This window comes from Pyricularia grisea, chromosome I (genome assembly GCF_004355905.1).
Source record: "Pyricularia grisea strain NI907 chromosome I, whole genome shotgun sequence".
Classification (NCBI taxonomy): domain Eukaryota; kingdom Fungi; phylum Ascomycota; class Sordariomycetes; order Magnaporthales; family Pyriculariaceae; genus Pyricularia; species Pyricularia grisea.
The window spans coordinates 2,729,487-2,743,478 of record NC_044973.1 but is presented as its reverse complement, the minus strand read 5'-3'; the positions used below and the strand labels follow the sequence as shown (position 1 = coordinate 2,743,478).

Here is a 13,992-nt window from a genome sequence, read left to right as displayed (position 1 = left end):
CTATGTTGTGAGATGTCGTCAAATCTTCGGCTTATAAGCTGATCTTGTAAAATTTCAGTGTTCATTAATCTGATGAATTATACCTTCTCACCTATACCAAGTACTGTGTAGATATGGCAACCGCTTTACCTGTTTGCGGTATATGTATTACTGGATTTTGATGATAAAGCCGTTTTCTATTGGGTTCCATGGCACCTCCGGTATTGAAATGCTGAGCCCCAATGCCATCCATAACTTTGTTTGATCATCGCTGCGTTTAGCCACTCTATCCCGATAGTCGTCTCGGTCCCGTAGTCTACACTTGCTGCAAATACTGCAGCTGGCCTTGTGCATGTCAACTCAAGGGGCCTCCGAGCCGAACCTCGAAAATGGTCAATACTGTAACAAGTTTGGTATTTGTTCAAGTCTGGACTTTATTCGAGTCTGAGCAAGGTATTTCCATTTGCGTAAAAAGCTCCCAGGCCCAGAAAGGGCCGGTTTGGCACGTGAACGGCTGGCGGACAATCCATCAGAAGCGCCGCGTCAGTTGACTACAGTTCACCTGGCCCCCAAGGTTTGCAAAGCAAGCTCGAGCTCCTTGACTGCAGTCGCTGCATCCTCAAAATTCAAGGCTGAGATAGCCCATTTGCAATGCTTCTGTGCTTTCCTTATGGAGTCATCATCGATATTATAGCCTCCAGGCGCTATTGTTGGTGCTGTGGATGAATTTGCTGTAGCTTTACTGCTGTTTATTGCAGGCGCTGAGGGTTGCCCGTAGCTGACAGTTGACGGGGTCGGGACCATGTCCATGTAAGATGCAGGCGGCGAAACTAATGCTGGGGGCGGAGCTACTGCCGGCATCGCTGCCGGACTTGGGGCAAATGTGGGAGGGCCAGGAGCAGGCGCAGGGGCTGAGGCCTGTGTGTGTTCATTGTCTTCAACTTTTGAGGGCGGAGGGGAGAACGCAGCATCCGCAGCTGGTGGTGTTGGTGTCCATCTCTGGGGAAGATCTCCCGGTCCCGCCGATGCTTGTAGGGGCGGAGACATGGGTGAAGGTATCGACGGCGGTTGCGGGGCGGCAGTTGAATCGAAGTAACCAGAATTTCCATGGGAAGCATCGGGTAATGTCATGGAGTCTTGTTGATGGGGCGCAACTGCTGAGGCGGGAGTCTGGGGTTGTGACACCAGTGAGGGGTCGCCCCTGATGGAGCTTGACTCGGGAACATCCTCGACAGTTGCTGGAAAAGGACCTGCAGAGGGGCTCGTCATACCCAAAGGATTAAGCTCGTCTGATTCCAGTGCTGCGGGTTCCGGGTCGGGCTTGGGATTTGATTCGTTGGGGTCTGTTCCCTCCTTAATCGCCTTGAGGATTCTTAACGTGTTCCATTTGGCATATTTGATCTTCTGCTTGGTGTCGGCGTCAAGGGGACCCCATACGCTGAGCAGGTTGAGAAAAGTAGCTGCGGCGTCGAACGTGTTTGCCGTTTGTTGTGTGCACTTGTTTGCTCGTATGACCTTCTGCGCCCTGTCCAGAGTGTCCTGTGCAAACTGTTCAATGTATACTTTGGCGACGTCATCGTCCATGACAGCCTCTTCGGCGGCAAACTTTGTCTTGGCCTGTTGTACAAGCAGAGTCAGCAAATCATTTTGAGAGGTCGTCGCCGCTCAGAATGCGCCATACCTCCTCAAGCTTGTCCATCAGTGTCGTGGTGTAGTTGAGTATTTCCGGGTCCTCCTGATGGAGTTGCCGAGCGAGTATTTGGTTTACGACATAGTATTCACCTATTTAACAAAGTTAAAAACTGCAGTTATTGCGAAGAGTTAATCACAGTAATCGGACTTACACCAATAAGCGACGATGGGCTTCGCCGATGCTAGTTGGACTGCTCGGTTCGCCGTTTTAAACAGGTTGCTATCGGCCTGCTTCAGCGCCGCCGGCGGTTGTTGCGCCATTCCGCGTCGGTATAGTTACGTTGTGGTGAACGGCTTCCAAAATCAAATTCTGAAAGCAGCCTGAGCGTAGCAGCGATTGCGAAAGAGTTGATTACACTTGTCCAGACTATTCATCTCAAAATGCGATTGCGAATGTGTCGGGGTTGACGATTGTTCCAGAGAACCGAGGCGGCGAACCGTTCCCCACTACTTGCTGCTGCCTTGGACAGGTGACGCAGGAGGCACGCTAACCGCTCTGCCTTTGACTCGTGGAAGCTTAAGCCACACATTGACAGGTACCAAATGTGGCTCAAGCTTACCCCGCCTGGTGACAGATGGATCCACCCATGTACATACAGTACGATGCCTGCCGATGGATGCTGTTGCCCAATGCATTCTTCCGTGATCTTCCACGACCACGGTGGCCTCTTTCCCATATTGGCAATAAAGACAACTGTACGGAAGTGGAACTTGGCAGCGCCTTATAGCAGCAATCTCTCGCAGGTTGAACTTTTCTCTTTCAACTTTGCTTTGCTCCCCGAACCTAGACGCAATTAACAACGCCCCTTCATTGATTGAAGCTCAATTCTAGAGCTAGGTTGAAGCTTCTCAGCTCTCCACACCACGCAGGTGTTGTATCCACTATAAATCAACGGAGATGCATCACCCCACGTCACTTTGCGCCGTCGCAACGGCAATATTGGCAGCTCTCCCAGGTGCTCAAGCTGGCTTCTACCCGAAGGGTTCAAGCGTCCTTGAGATCAGTAGCAAGAGCTACAAAGACTTGGTTGCCAATTCCAACAAAACAACTGTAGGCTTGCTTCGCTTTGTTGTCTATCCATACTAAAGAGAAAACTCCTCGTACTAACGAGAATGCTGCCTCTCAGATACTTGAATTCTATGCACCATGGTGCGGCCACTGCCAGAACCTGAAGCCAGCGTACGAAAAGGCTGCCAAGAACCTTGATGGTCTGGCAAAAGTGGCAGCAATCGATTGCGATGATGAAATGAACAAACCGTTCTGCGGCTCCATGGGTATACAGGGCTTTCCTACTCTCAAGATTGTACGCCCGCCCAAGAATAAAGGCAAGCCGCTGGTTGAGGACTACAACGGCCCGCGCTCGGCTGCTGGGATTGTGGACGCAGTCGTCGAACGCATCAACAACCACGTCAAGAGGGTGACGGATAAGGACCTCGACGAGTTTCTCACCCAGACCGAAGGACCCAAGGCAATTTTGTTTACCGATAAAGGCACCGTTAGCGCACTCCTCAAGGGTGTTGCGATTGACTTTTTAGATGTCATCAAGATTGCGCAGATCAGGAGCAAGGAAAAAGGGGCCGTCGAAAAATTCGGCATCGACAAGTTTCCCACCCTGGTACTCATCCCAGGGAAGGGAGAGGAGCCAATCAAATATGACGGCCCGGTGAAAAGGGCAGATATGGTGAAATTCTTGTCTCAGGCTGGTTCGCCGAACCCTGATCCGGCACCAGCAGGTACCACGAAGAAGGCGGACAAGAAGTCAAAGAAGGCTGGCACCAAGAAGGCTGAGGCCGAGGACACACCATCTGCCGAGTCGGCCGAGTCAACCGAGACTGTCAAAACCCCTGTCATCATTGAGGCTGCGCCACCACTTCCCACCATCCATGACGCCAGCAAGTTGGCCAAGGAGTGTCTCAATGAGAAATCAACTACTTGCGTCCTCGCATTCGTACCCGCCGAGGCCGAGCGCAGCAAGGAGGCTGAGGCTGCTCTTAACTCTTTGGCAGACATTGTGCACAAGTACGCACAGGCTAAGCGCAAGTTGTTCCCCTTCTTTGCCATCCCGAGCAGCAACCCTAGCAGCGCGACTCTCATCAAGGCCTTGGAGCTCGGGGACAAGCCTATCCAGCTTGTTGCCGTCAATGCAAGGAGGAACTGGTGGAGGCAGCATCCTGGTGAGGACTTTAGCGCTCAGGGCATCGAGAACTGGGTGGACGCGATCCGTATGGGTGAAGGCGCCAAGAAGAAGCTACCTGATGGTATTGTAGTGGAGGTTGCGGAGGTTACTGGAGCTGAAGAAAAGGCCAGTACTGCCGGCGAGTCGTCAAGCGAGACCAAGGGCTCCGACCCTGTGCCAGAGCCTGAGACTGCCAAACCAGCTGAGACGCCTGCTGCTGGGCATGACGAGCTGTGAGCATGGGAAACACATTAGGAAAAATTTGCTATTGTGCGATTTGTGTAGTTTTGTTCACATACATGTATTGTTAAGCGGTCAATTGGTTGCAAATTCAAAATCCGACAGATGGACATTCTTTCTATCCGGTTGTTTTACGTTGACTTTATGCTTTAATGCGATGCCCCAAAACGCGCCTGACACCTAAACGCCTACTATGAAACCATGACCCAATGTAATCCATCAATATGTTGTGCATTATGACTCCATATCCATCATTAACGCGTCCGCCTTTTCTATCGCACCCTCGCGGATCATTTGCCTGCCCCTTTCCTTGACGACCCTGTCCAGAATCTCCCTGACCTGCTTGCACCCATCGACCGCGACGGCCAGCATGCCTTCTAACCGACTGGCCTGGACTCTGCTTTCGCACGAGAGCACGACCACGCGGTCCGTCGCACCCAGAGTCGCGGCCGTGAGCCCCGGCAGCTCCGTCTCCTCCTGCTGGTTCAGGTCCAGCAGCGGATCGGCGGATTCGTCGGCCGCGGCGTAGGACGAGGTCGAGCCGGCCGAGCAGGCAACCACGTAGTCGACCATGGGGATTCCGGCATCGACGGCGGCGAGAGTGGCGGCGTTGATCAGCGCCGCCAGCAACGATCCGTCTTGCGACAGGACGTGCAGGGAGAAGGTAATTGTACTGTGCGGGAAGAGGTGGGTGTGGAGCGTCGCCGAGAGGGCATGCGAGACCGTCGCTTGGAGTTCTTGTATACGCCTGCAAGCAAAGAAACGAGAAACTCGTCAGCAACCCCGTCCCAGATAACTTTAAAAGACCATCAGCCAAGAAAATGTAGGCCATCCACTCACTTGTCACCCCGGCCGCGCTTCTTCCTATCCACCGAGCTGAACCCCGCGACCACTATGCTGACCACCACCTCTGCCTCCCTGGACTGGGCGCTCTGGCCACCGCCCGTCGCGGCCGCCGTGATGTTGACGCCCGTCCTCCTCTGGCCCGGCGCCGCCTCGCTCGGCCCCGTCACCACGCACATGACCTTGGTGTGTCCCATCTCGAGGTAGCTGGAGCCGTCGGCGGCCGCCTGCGTGCGGATCTGCGCGTGGCACCGCCGCAGCTCGTTCCATCGTCGGCCGTCGACGCGCAGGAGCGCGAGGGAGTATGCGGAGGTGTCCAATGGCATGGCGGTAAGGGTTGGTTTTGAGTCCTATTTTGGCTTGCAATTGAAGTTCGCGACAAGTAAGAAGGTGGTTTCAAAGGTTGAATGTTCCGTCTCGCAAGAGAGGTAGTAAGGGTGGGGCAAAGATTCACAATTTTGGCGGCCAGGCGCGGCAGATCAATTGCACGCTTCTGGCCAGTCAAAGCCTGTAATTACATCACTTCTCGACCTCAATTTGTATACTCCGTCTGGTTAAGGCCATATTATGTATGCTTTGCAGGTTTTACGACTTCAAGCTCCTCGCCTGATAATAAGCGGGAGCTGGTATGCGACATCTCTTGACGGTATATTTTCAGTATTGTGAGGCCCTATCTGCACATGATCCTACAAGATGCGACCAAAAAGAAAATAGCAGAAGCATACTACACCGAGGATTCTCACCCACCTGAAAGTTTGGCCCCCACTGATATTTTTATTCAAGAAATTTGGGAGCTTTGGGTATCCCCCGCGTCCAGAAACGGACGCCATTGCTCCCCCTGGTTCCCTGCCGAACCTCTACCACTGTCCCGTTAAAGTTTTATACTATATTGACGTGGCGGCATGGCTGATCGGCTAATGCTGCGAGACGGACTGGATTGTCGGAATCAAGGCTTGATAAGGGAGTCATGTTCTGTGCCCACTCGAACCGGCTGCTAGCGGCTGGGTCCAAATAGAACCAGCCCTTTAAGCGCCCTTTAAGCAGGCATTTCCACGGCATTATCAGGCTCCGCAGTCCGTTTGTTGTGATGTGTTGCACTTCCATGTCTGTCATGACTCTGGAGCCGGAAGTTCAGACCTCAGGGCAGGGTGTCACCTCTCTGTGCAATGGTTACATACCTACGCAGCCGCACTTGTATGGCTTTGGGCGCCCATGCTTCGGGCTCGCAAGTGCGTCCGCACATAACCTTTACCATAAGATCACAGCTTTATGAACTTGAACTTGTACCTTGTTGCTTTTGCCTCCGAGCTAACAGCGCCCGTCGAGGTCTCACCTTTCCAATCCAGTCCCCCAGAAATAACAGGAGGAACACCCCAGTCACCCCACTCAAGAGCCCAAGACACCAAGTCGTCGTTTCCCAGCCCGCAGCATCCCGAAGAAGTCCAGCAAACAAAGGGCCTACCATGGCACCTGCAGCATACGTAGCATTCACCAAACTCCATCCAGTGGCGACGGCGCCCCCTTGGACCGCGTCCGGGTTGTTTGCCTCTATCTCGGCCACTGTTGACCCGATCTCGGCAATGATAGCGGGCATGGATATCGCCATGGCCAGCCCGATGAGTACCAGCAGGGCAGAGAGGAGGACCTTGTGCTCCAGGGAGTTCTGTGATACGAAGCGCAACAGAATATATATCGGGCAGGCGAGGAGGCAACCCCCTGCCCCCAAGAGCCTTCGACCTTCCAGGTAGCTGTCGGTGACCGCCCCAAACACGGGCTGCAGCAGGGAAGGTACCAAAATGGTGATGAATATGAGGCCCTGACCGGTCTGATCCCAGCCGAAAAGGTCGTTGACGACAAGGGGCAGCGTGCTATCGAAAGCGACGTTGAGGCATGACTGGAGGAACCCACCGGTCACGCCGATGAGGATTCGCCGGTTCCCAAGTAGCCGAAACACGGCCGGGAGTTGTTTTCTGCGGTCCGCGGGACCGGTGGATGTGAGCACCGGATCGACTGGCTCGCATTCCTTGCTCGCATGTGCCCCAGAGTCCATTTCAGCGTTCTCTGGGACTGGCTCGCCTGACTCTCTGGGCTCGGCAGTATTCTGCAACCACTTCCTGGCCACTCTTGGCTCCACCATGACAAGCCGCAAGACGGCATCAATCCCCAACATGGAGAACATGACAGCAAAGACGGACAGATACCCTCCAGACGCGTATATGACACCACCGATCAGCGGACCTATAATGGGTCCCAGACTCATGGGAATACCGATGATGCCGACGGCCCGACCAATGCTGGCCTTGCCCAGGCTCTCGCTCAGGAGGGCCAGGCATACGACCCAGAGCATACCGGCCGACACGCCTTGGAGCAGACGGCCGGCGATCCAAAGGCCTATACTGGTGCCGACGGCGAGGAGGGCAGTCGCGGCGGCCAGAGACACCAGACATAGAATGAAAGGCAGGCGGCGGGTACCTGTCCGGTCGGTGAACCAGCCCGCCAAGGGTGATGTTAGGAAGGTGGCCCCGCCGTAAATGGCCTGCAATATCGAGGCCCATTTCTGTATGTCTGCCTCCGGGACGCCTGCGCGTTCCCTCAGGGCGGTTGGTGTGACGGGCACCAGCATGCCATAGAAGAAAAGGTGGGTGAAGACGGAGAAGCAGGAGACGAAGATGATGAAGCTTGGCGCGGAGCGGGCCTCGAGCCACAAGGGCTTGTGGGCTGATTGCCCGAGACATTGGAGAAGTCCCATGTCCAGGTTTGGGCTGAGTTTTTGTTGTGTTTTGGTGATGAGGCTGAGCAAATTGCAGAGAAGGTGCAGTAAGCGGGAGAGAGCAAGGGGAGGGGCGGGGTTTTTTTGAGAAATTGCCACGCACTGGACGCTTTGATTGGGCAGGATCGCCAGAAACACTCAGTTGGGGAAGGCCTCGCAATGTTTGAGCCGTGGTTCTATTTTATTACCACAGAAGGCAGGTGCAGGCAGTTATTGTTCTCTCAAAGCTGCTCGTTTGGTACCTACAAAAGGTGGGTTCCGCCCCACCACCAATCCGTTATTCCTCTGCAATCCATATTCCTGCCTGTAATTACTACTTACACCTACCTACCTAGGTAGGTACCTTACCTAGGAAAAGAAAAGCCCACTCACCGTAACAGTTCACGTTAACCTACCAGTATTGCCAACCGATTGGCTACAGATGCCCGCCTCGGTCGACTCTCTTGCCGTGATTGGGTTACGGGCCCTACGGTTGTTCGAACAGGCCTCTAGGATATTGAAAGCCACCGAAGATGGTTTGGCAAGTAACATTGAAACTATCCCGAGTGTCGAGCAACGACCATCACCCGTCACAATCCAGCCCGCCAAGCCCTTTGCTCTACCAACAAGCCAGGTTGAAAAGGCACGACAATGTGTGAAGCCAGCTGCCCTGCTGGCGAGCGAGGCCGAAAAATTCGAACTATGGGCGGTGAACCTTGGTCTGTTTGTCGCCGGGCATGGGTCATTGGACTATCGCATCCGTGAAGCAGGTAGGCTGTCGGAAACTATCCGGAGGTTCATCACCGAGCTGCTGGGGTCACTAGATGAGATAGTCATGATGAATGACCCGTTTGTCCCTGTGGAGAATGAAAATCAACTCGGCAAACATGACAATAGCGATCATGACAGTGACGACGCTCCGTCAGATGACGACCATTCCGATCCCGAAACAGACATTGACCTGCTTGTTGAGGATGTGCGGGATCTTATCGACAGACTTTTCAAAGTATCAACCCGGATTCGTAACCCATCCACCCGCATTGGGGCGTCCAAAGCAGCGAGGCACAAGCAGGTCGACGAGGATTCAGGAGTGGACTTCCTCGATGCTATCGAGTCGGCAGAACTCGACCACATCAGGTCGTTGTTTCTCGCGTATCAAAAGGCTCGAGCACTTCAAGAGCAGTCGGCTACTGAACCGGCTCAGAGTATGGTTACCCAAGATGATGCAACTCAAGACCAGGTGTGGGAGCCTATCAAGACTGTGTTGGAACGGAACCGGGCTTCTCCCGACTCGTTTCTGGTGCAAAGGCTGGCACGAGCCAACGTTGCCCGCCGGAGGCAATTCGCATATTGGAGATGCCACAGAGAGAAGCTGGCGCTTCATACGCATCATTCGGTCTCTGCGCATACTCCCATGTCACCACCGTTGGGAGAGCATCTGCCATCACAGATCTCGACGGACACACTTCCACCCAACAGCCCGCCTTTGCCCGCCCCTCCTGCTCCTGGGTTACTGACACCCTCTGTCACTACCGCCACCAACCTCGACCCGGCTCATTTTGAGGTCTTTACTGTGCGATCCACAATCACAGTATCTGAGTATGCACCCTCGACCTGGCGGCCAGCCAGGGATGTGGTAGATTTTCCCATGCCACCACGCGTTGCACCCGACCAAAACTTCTTCGAATGTCCATACTGCTTCACCATATGTCCGCGATCGACGCTTGCAGAAAAGACATGGAGGTAAGCATGACCGAGTTACTCTAGGGGGAAACATTGCTCGTTTGGTCATAACTGACGGAGTGTCTGCAGGGCCCATCTGATACGCGACCTCAGGCCGTATGTGTGCACTTATGAGAACTGCAAAACCGCATCTCAACTTTATGACAGTCGGCAAGACTGGTGCCACCATGAAGAATCCTGTCACCGGACGGCCTGGCGCTGCCCGCAACATTCCGAGCAAATTTTTACAGACATTGCTTCCTACAAAGACCATATAGCGACTGATCACGCCAAATTAAGCGACGATGCTTCCATTATGCGCATGGTCAATGCTGGCCAGTCGACATTAGCTGAAGTTGATCGACCCTGTCCCGTATGCGACATCGTGCTTGACACTTCAGACGCCCTACAGAGCCACTTGGCTCTACATTTGGAAAGGATTTCTCTATTCTCCCTGCCCCGTCATGTGGCTTGCGATGATGATAATGGCTCTGACGGCGATTCTGACATGGCTCGGGGCACGATCGATGGCTCTCGCAACGACGACTTTGACGATGAGCTGGAAATCTACAGTGACGCAGGCGACAGAGACACTGAAAACACGGAGTCAAATATTGACACGGAGGTGGTACAGGTGACCAAGCCTTTCAAACCAACAACATTGACAAGACTTCAAACCTTTGAGGACCACGATAGCCCGGTGTACACAGTGGCTTTCTCTCCCGACAACTCGCTCATAGCCTCTGTATCTGATGACCGCGTTGTCCGAATATGGGATCCCCTAGGCAAAATAGTCCGAGACCCTTTTGAGGGACACAAGTCTGGTTTCAGGTCGTTGGCATGGTCTCACGATGGCAAGACTATCGCATCCGGATCCTACGACAGAACCATCAAGCTGTGGAGCGCAAGTTCCGGGGAATGTCTACATACACTCAAGGGCCACGCAGCAGCAGTTGCAGGTCTGGCGTTTTCGCCAGACGATAAAATCCTACTTTCAGGGTCCCACGATAAGACCGGTAAGCTGTGGAGTGTCAATTCGGGCACAGAACTCTTCACGCTACCGGGACATACGGCAGGCATATTTTCAGCGGCAATCTCCCCTAATGGCAAATGGTCTGCCACAGGAGCAAACGACAAATCAGTAAGGCTATGGGATACGGAAACTGGACGCCTGCTCAATACCTTGAAAGGTCACAAAAGGTGTGTGTATGCTCTCGCCTTCTCGCCGGACAGCAATATACTGGCCACCGGGTCAAACGACTGGCTTGTGAAGATTTGGAATCCGGAAACTGGACAACTGCTCCGCACACTCGACGGCCATCTAAAGGGTGTTACAGGGCTTTCATTCTCGCCTGATGGTTTAATGATGGCCTCGGCTTCATATGATTTTACCGTCAAAATCTGGAGCACCGAGAGCTGGGAGCAGATCATGGTACATGATTGGCACCAAGCTGACGTCTATGCCGTTGCGTTTTCCCATGATGGCAAATTCTTGGCGACAGGCTCCCGCGACAAGACTGTGAGGCTGTGCACCCTGTCGTAGGATCTGGGGCTGAATCTGCTGTCAACCCCTCAGGATATCCGCGTTGTCTTTGTCTACATTTCCTTCCTTTCTAGCTCCGTTATCTTTTAATGCCACTATCAGTAATCAAATTTGAGCACATGTGGGGTAAATGGGATCGACGAGCCGAGACCAAGCACCAAAGAAACATATTTCCCTCCCTCCCTTACACCCGAGCCTGTCCATCGTAGCATCTCACGGTCACGTCGGCGACGCGCATTTGGTGTGGCCCCCCAATCAGGATTGAACCCCCAACCCCCGCGCCTGTCAGCTCATCCCACACATTGCCTCATAGACATGGCTGTGGTTGCACAGCGTAGCCTGGCTGCTGCCTTTGGCCCGAGGAACCATTGCGGACGAAAGACACACTGTTTGGCGAAAGTGCTGCGGCCCTCAGCACCCACGGCATGTCGGCCCCATACTCTGCACTACCTACCTTTTTTTCATACGCATACTTCACTGAGCGGGCGAGGGGCTTGATAGTTAGGTGCAATCATATACACGCGCGCTGATACAATCACCCCAAGTCCTCACACATGTCCGGCATTGAGATCGCCGGCCTGGCCCTGGGCGTGCTGCCCATTGTGCTCAAGTCAATCGACGCGTACCGGGATGGAATCCGGCGCATCTCTACGACGATCCGCAAGCGCAAGTACGTTGAGAAGCTCGCGCGCGCGCTCCTGCTGCAGCAGCAGATCCTCGATGAGGTTGTCAAATCGGTGCTCCTGGCGAGCGGGTGTGAGGACGTCTGTGCACTGGACGAGGACCCGCTGGCGTATTTCGACCGCGACGACGTCAGAGAGCAGGTCGAAGAGTTCTTGGGGCCAAAGAACAACATGAACCTAGTGGGGTTGCTGCAGTCCAACAATATGACTATTGGGAAGGTGGCACGGCAGATTGCTGGGTTGATTCCATCGGCAGCGGTAATCCTCCAGACAAGCCCAGGGTTGCCGGAAGGGAAGGACTCGAGGCTAACTGGCCGATGATGATGAACAGGGAACTACAGATAACCTCCTGGCCATTATCGATGCGAACCAAACAAAAACAAACCTGATCGACGAACTCGCACCTCGAATCAAACTATTATGCGGAATTACAGAGATGAAAACCGCCATCGAAGATATCGATGCTGGAACCTCGGCCATCGACCGCTTCTCGCGCCTCGTCCTCTCTAACCGACAGACAGTCCAGGCTAACACGTCGAGAAAGGCCGCAAAACTCGTCAAGTCCCTCGGCCGCGTGCGCACCATGGCCAGCGGCCTCTACGTTGCACTATCCGAGGGCTTCAGCGGCCACTGCCACGACAGGCATGAGACGAGGCTGTATCTGGACGACCGTGTCGACGGGGCCAAGGGCGTGGCCGCGCGCGAGGGTCGTCGCATCGAAGACGCCAACAGGCCGCTCTTGACCTTCGACATAGTCTTGGCCACCCAGAACCGCCAGGGTCGTAGGCAATCGTACGAGACCATCGTGCAGGTGTTCGGCGACGAAGAGGACGGGATTAGTGTGGGTCGCACTGACGCAACCGCAGTCACTGCGACGAGCCAGGCGAACCTGCAGCCGCCGGGGGCCACGGAGCCTCGCCTGCGGTTCACAACAGAGACTTCAACGACAAGGAGCCCATCTCCCTCACATTTCCGCATGAAGGTGACCCCGATCGCCAGCAGTCTTTGCCACGTGATAACAGAGGCACAATGCTCTCGTAGACGGCTATCATTCGCCATGGTCGGGAGCCAGTCGATAGGGACGTTGAACGAATCGCCCGAGGTCATATACACGGGGGACGAGTCAGGGACCATCAATGCTGTGTCCCTGGCCGAGGTGCTGCAAACGCCTGGTGTGCCACTGTCATGGAAGCTGAGGATGCTACTGGCTCTGAGACTCTCATCGTGCCTGTTGCAGCTCACGCAAACACGCTGGCTGGAGCAGGGCTGGTCAAAGGAGGTGGTGCTTTTCCCGGCGACAATCGCGGCAGCAAAGCCTGTCTCCCCCACCCATGAAACGACAGCATCAGTGGATCTCACCAGGCCATTTGTGGCCTGTGCCTTTGGCAGTGACTCCGGGGACGCCGGCAAAGGACCTATGTCCTCTACCGTGGAGCCAAAGACGGCGCTCCTCGAGCTCGGCATCTTGCTGCTCGAGATCTGGCACAAGACGACGATAGAGGCACGTTTCGGGCTCAAAGACGGCAAACCGGGAGCCGCCTCGAGCTATTACGAGCGGATGGCGCGGGCGGTGGAGTGGCTCGACGACACCGAGGAGCCCTTACCGGACTTGTACGACAAAGCGGTCGCGCACTGCCTACGGGTAAATATCGGGGGCGATACCCGCTTTGTCGAGTGGGAGGACAATAAGTTGTGGGGTGTCGTCTGCGAGAATATCATCGAGCCCCTGGCAACGATATGTAGGCAATGGACGGCTTAGTAAGTGGAAACGTATCTCCAGATGATACAAAGGTCAAGGCAAGTTCGAATTGATATGGTCTTATCAGTTGACTGAGTAAGTAACGACGCAGCCACTTGGACAAAGAGGTTATATACTTTGATGAAGTGCCTTGAGTACTTCTCGTCTCCCGACTCTTGGGAGGCGAAGCAGTACGTTTTGGCTATTTCGGGGGCTGCTTGGACCCAGAAGCGGTCTTGGTCCTGCTGCGATGTGGAGTCTTTTTATAGCTTTGGCTTTGGCTTTGGCGTCTCAACGGCTATCGTCGCGTTTCTCTTCCCCTTGTCGGCTTCAGAGGCATGGCCACGTAGATTTCGTCTTGGTCTCTTGTGTGCAGTTTCTTTGTCATTGACGTAATTTGGTTGTAAATGTAACATACCCAGGGAGGTTTTTTTTCATTATATAAATGTCGAGGGGATATTGCTTGTCCATTTTTATGAAATTGCCTTTAAGATCTGTTTGTTCCTCTCACAAAAGAAAAGAATATGACAATGACAAAGACAAAGACAACAAAAACATGTAGCACGTAAGATTCCCCAATGAATCACCCACCTGAGTGTCAGAACCAGTTAGGCTCTAACTTATCT

At 54.1% G+C, this 13,992-nt stretch overlaps 6 protein-coding genes across 6 annotated transcripts; 3 read left to right on the top strand and 3 right to left on the bottom strand.

Moving 5' to 3' along the window:
* Positions 1–26: 26 nt before the first annotated feature.
* On the bottom strand, positions 27–2,066 carry PgNI_05865 (uncharacterized protein). The gene is made up of 3 exons (XM_031125895.1): positions 1,824–2,066; positions 1,661–1,761; positions 27–1,596 (listed from the first exon to the last, which is right to left on the bottom strand). The coding sequence occupies exons 1-3, from the start codon at positions 1,930–1,932 to the stop codon at positions 538–540; spliced, it is 1,269 nt and encodes a 422-aa protein (XP_030981784.1). The 5' UTR covers positions 1,933–2,066; the 3' UTR covers positions 27–537.
* Positions 2,067–2,335: 269 nt separating this feature from the next.
* On the top strand, positions 2,336–4,085 carry PgNI_05864 (uncharacterized protein; the record flags this gene model as incomplete). Its single annotated transcript, XM_031125894.1, has 2 exons — positions 2,336–2,722; positions 2,799–4,085. Exons 1-2 carry the CDS (start codon positions 2,570–2,572, stop codon positions 4,083–4,085), a joined length of 1,440 nt encoding a protein of 479 aa, XP_030981783.1. The 5' UTR covers positions 2,336–2,569.
* A 124-nt stretch (positions 4,086–4,209) lies between these two features.
* On the bottom strand, positions 4,210–5,325 carry PgNI_05863 (uncharacterized protein). The gene is made up of 2 exons (XM_031125893.1): positions 4,929–5,325; positions 4,210–4,836 (listed from the first exon to the last, which is right to left on the bottom strand). Exons 1-2 carry the CDS (start codon positions 5,255–5,257, stop codon positions 4,323–4,325), a joined length of 843 nt encoding a protein of 280 aa, XP_030981786.1. The 5' UTR covers positions 5,258–5,325; the 3' UTR covers positions 4,210–4,322.
* Positions 5,326–6,198: 873 nt separating this feature from the next.
* Positions 6,199–7,680, bottom strand: PgNI_05862 (uncharacterized protein; the record flags this gene model as incomplete). The annotated part of the gene is made up of 1 exon (XM_031125892.1): positions 6,199–7,680. The coding sequence occupies one exon, from the start codon at positions 7,678–7,680 to the stop codon at positions 6,199–6,201; it is 1,482 nt and encodes a 493-aa protein (XP_030981785.1).
* A 283-nt stretch (positions 7,681–7,963) lies between these two features.
* Positions 7,964–11,072, top strand: PgNI_05861 (uncharacterized protein). The gene is made up of 2 exons (XM_031125891.1): positions 7,964–9,423; positions 9,493–11,072. Exons 1-2 carry the CDS (start codon positions 8,123–8,125, stop codon positions 10,943–10,945), a joined length of 2,754 nt encoding a protein of 917 aa, XP_030981788.1. The 5' UTR covers positions 7,964–8,122; the 3' UTR covers positions 10,946–11,072.
* A 62-nt stretch (positions 11,073–11,134) lies between these two features.
* On the top strand, positions 11,135–13,859 carry PgNI_05860 (uncharacterized protein). The gene is made up of 2 exons (XM_031125890.1): positions 11,135–11,886; positions 11,960–13,859. Exons 1-2 carry the CDS (start codon positions 11,500–11,502, stop codon positions 13,385–13,387), a joined length of 1,815 nt encoding a protein of 604 aa, XP_030981787.1. The 5' UTR covers positions 11,135–11,499; the 3' UTR covers positions 13,388–13,859.
* The last annotated feature ends 133 nt before the right edge of the window (positions 13,860–13,992 follow it).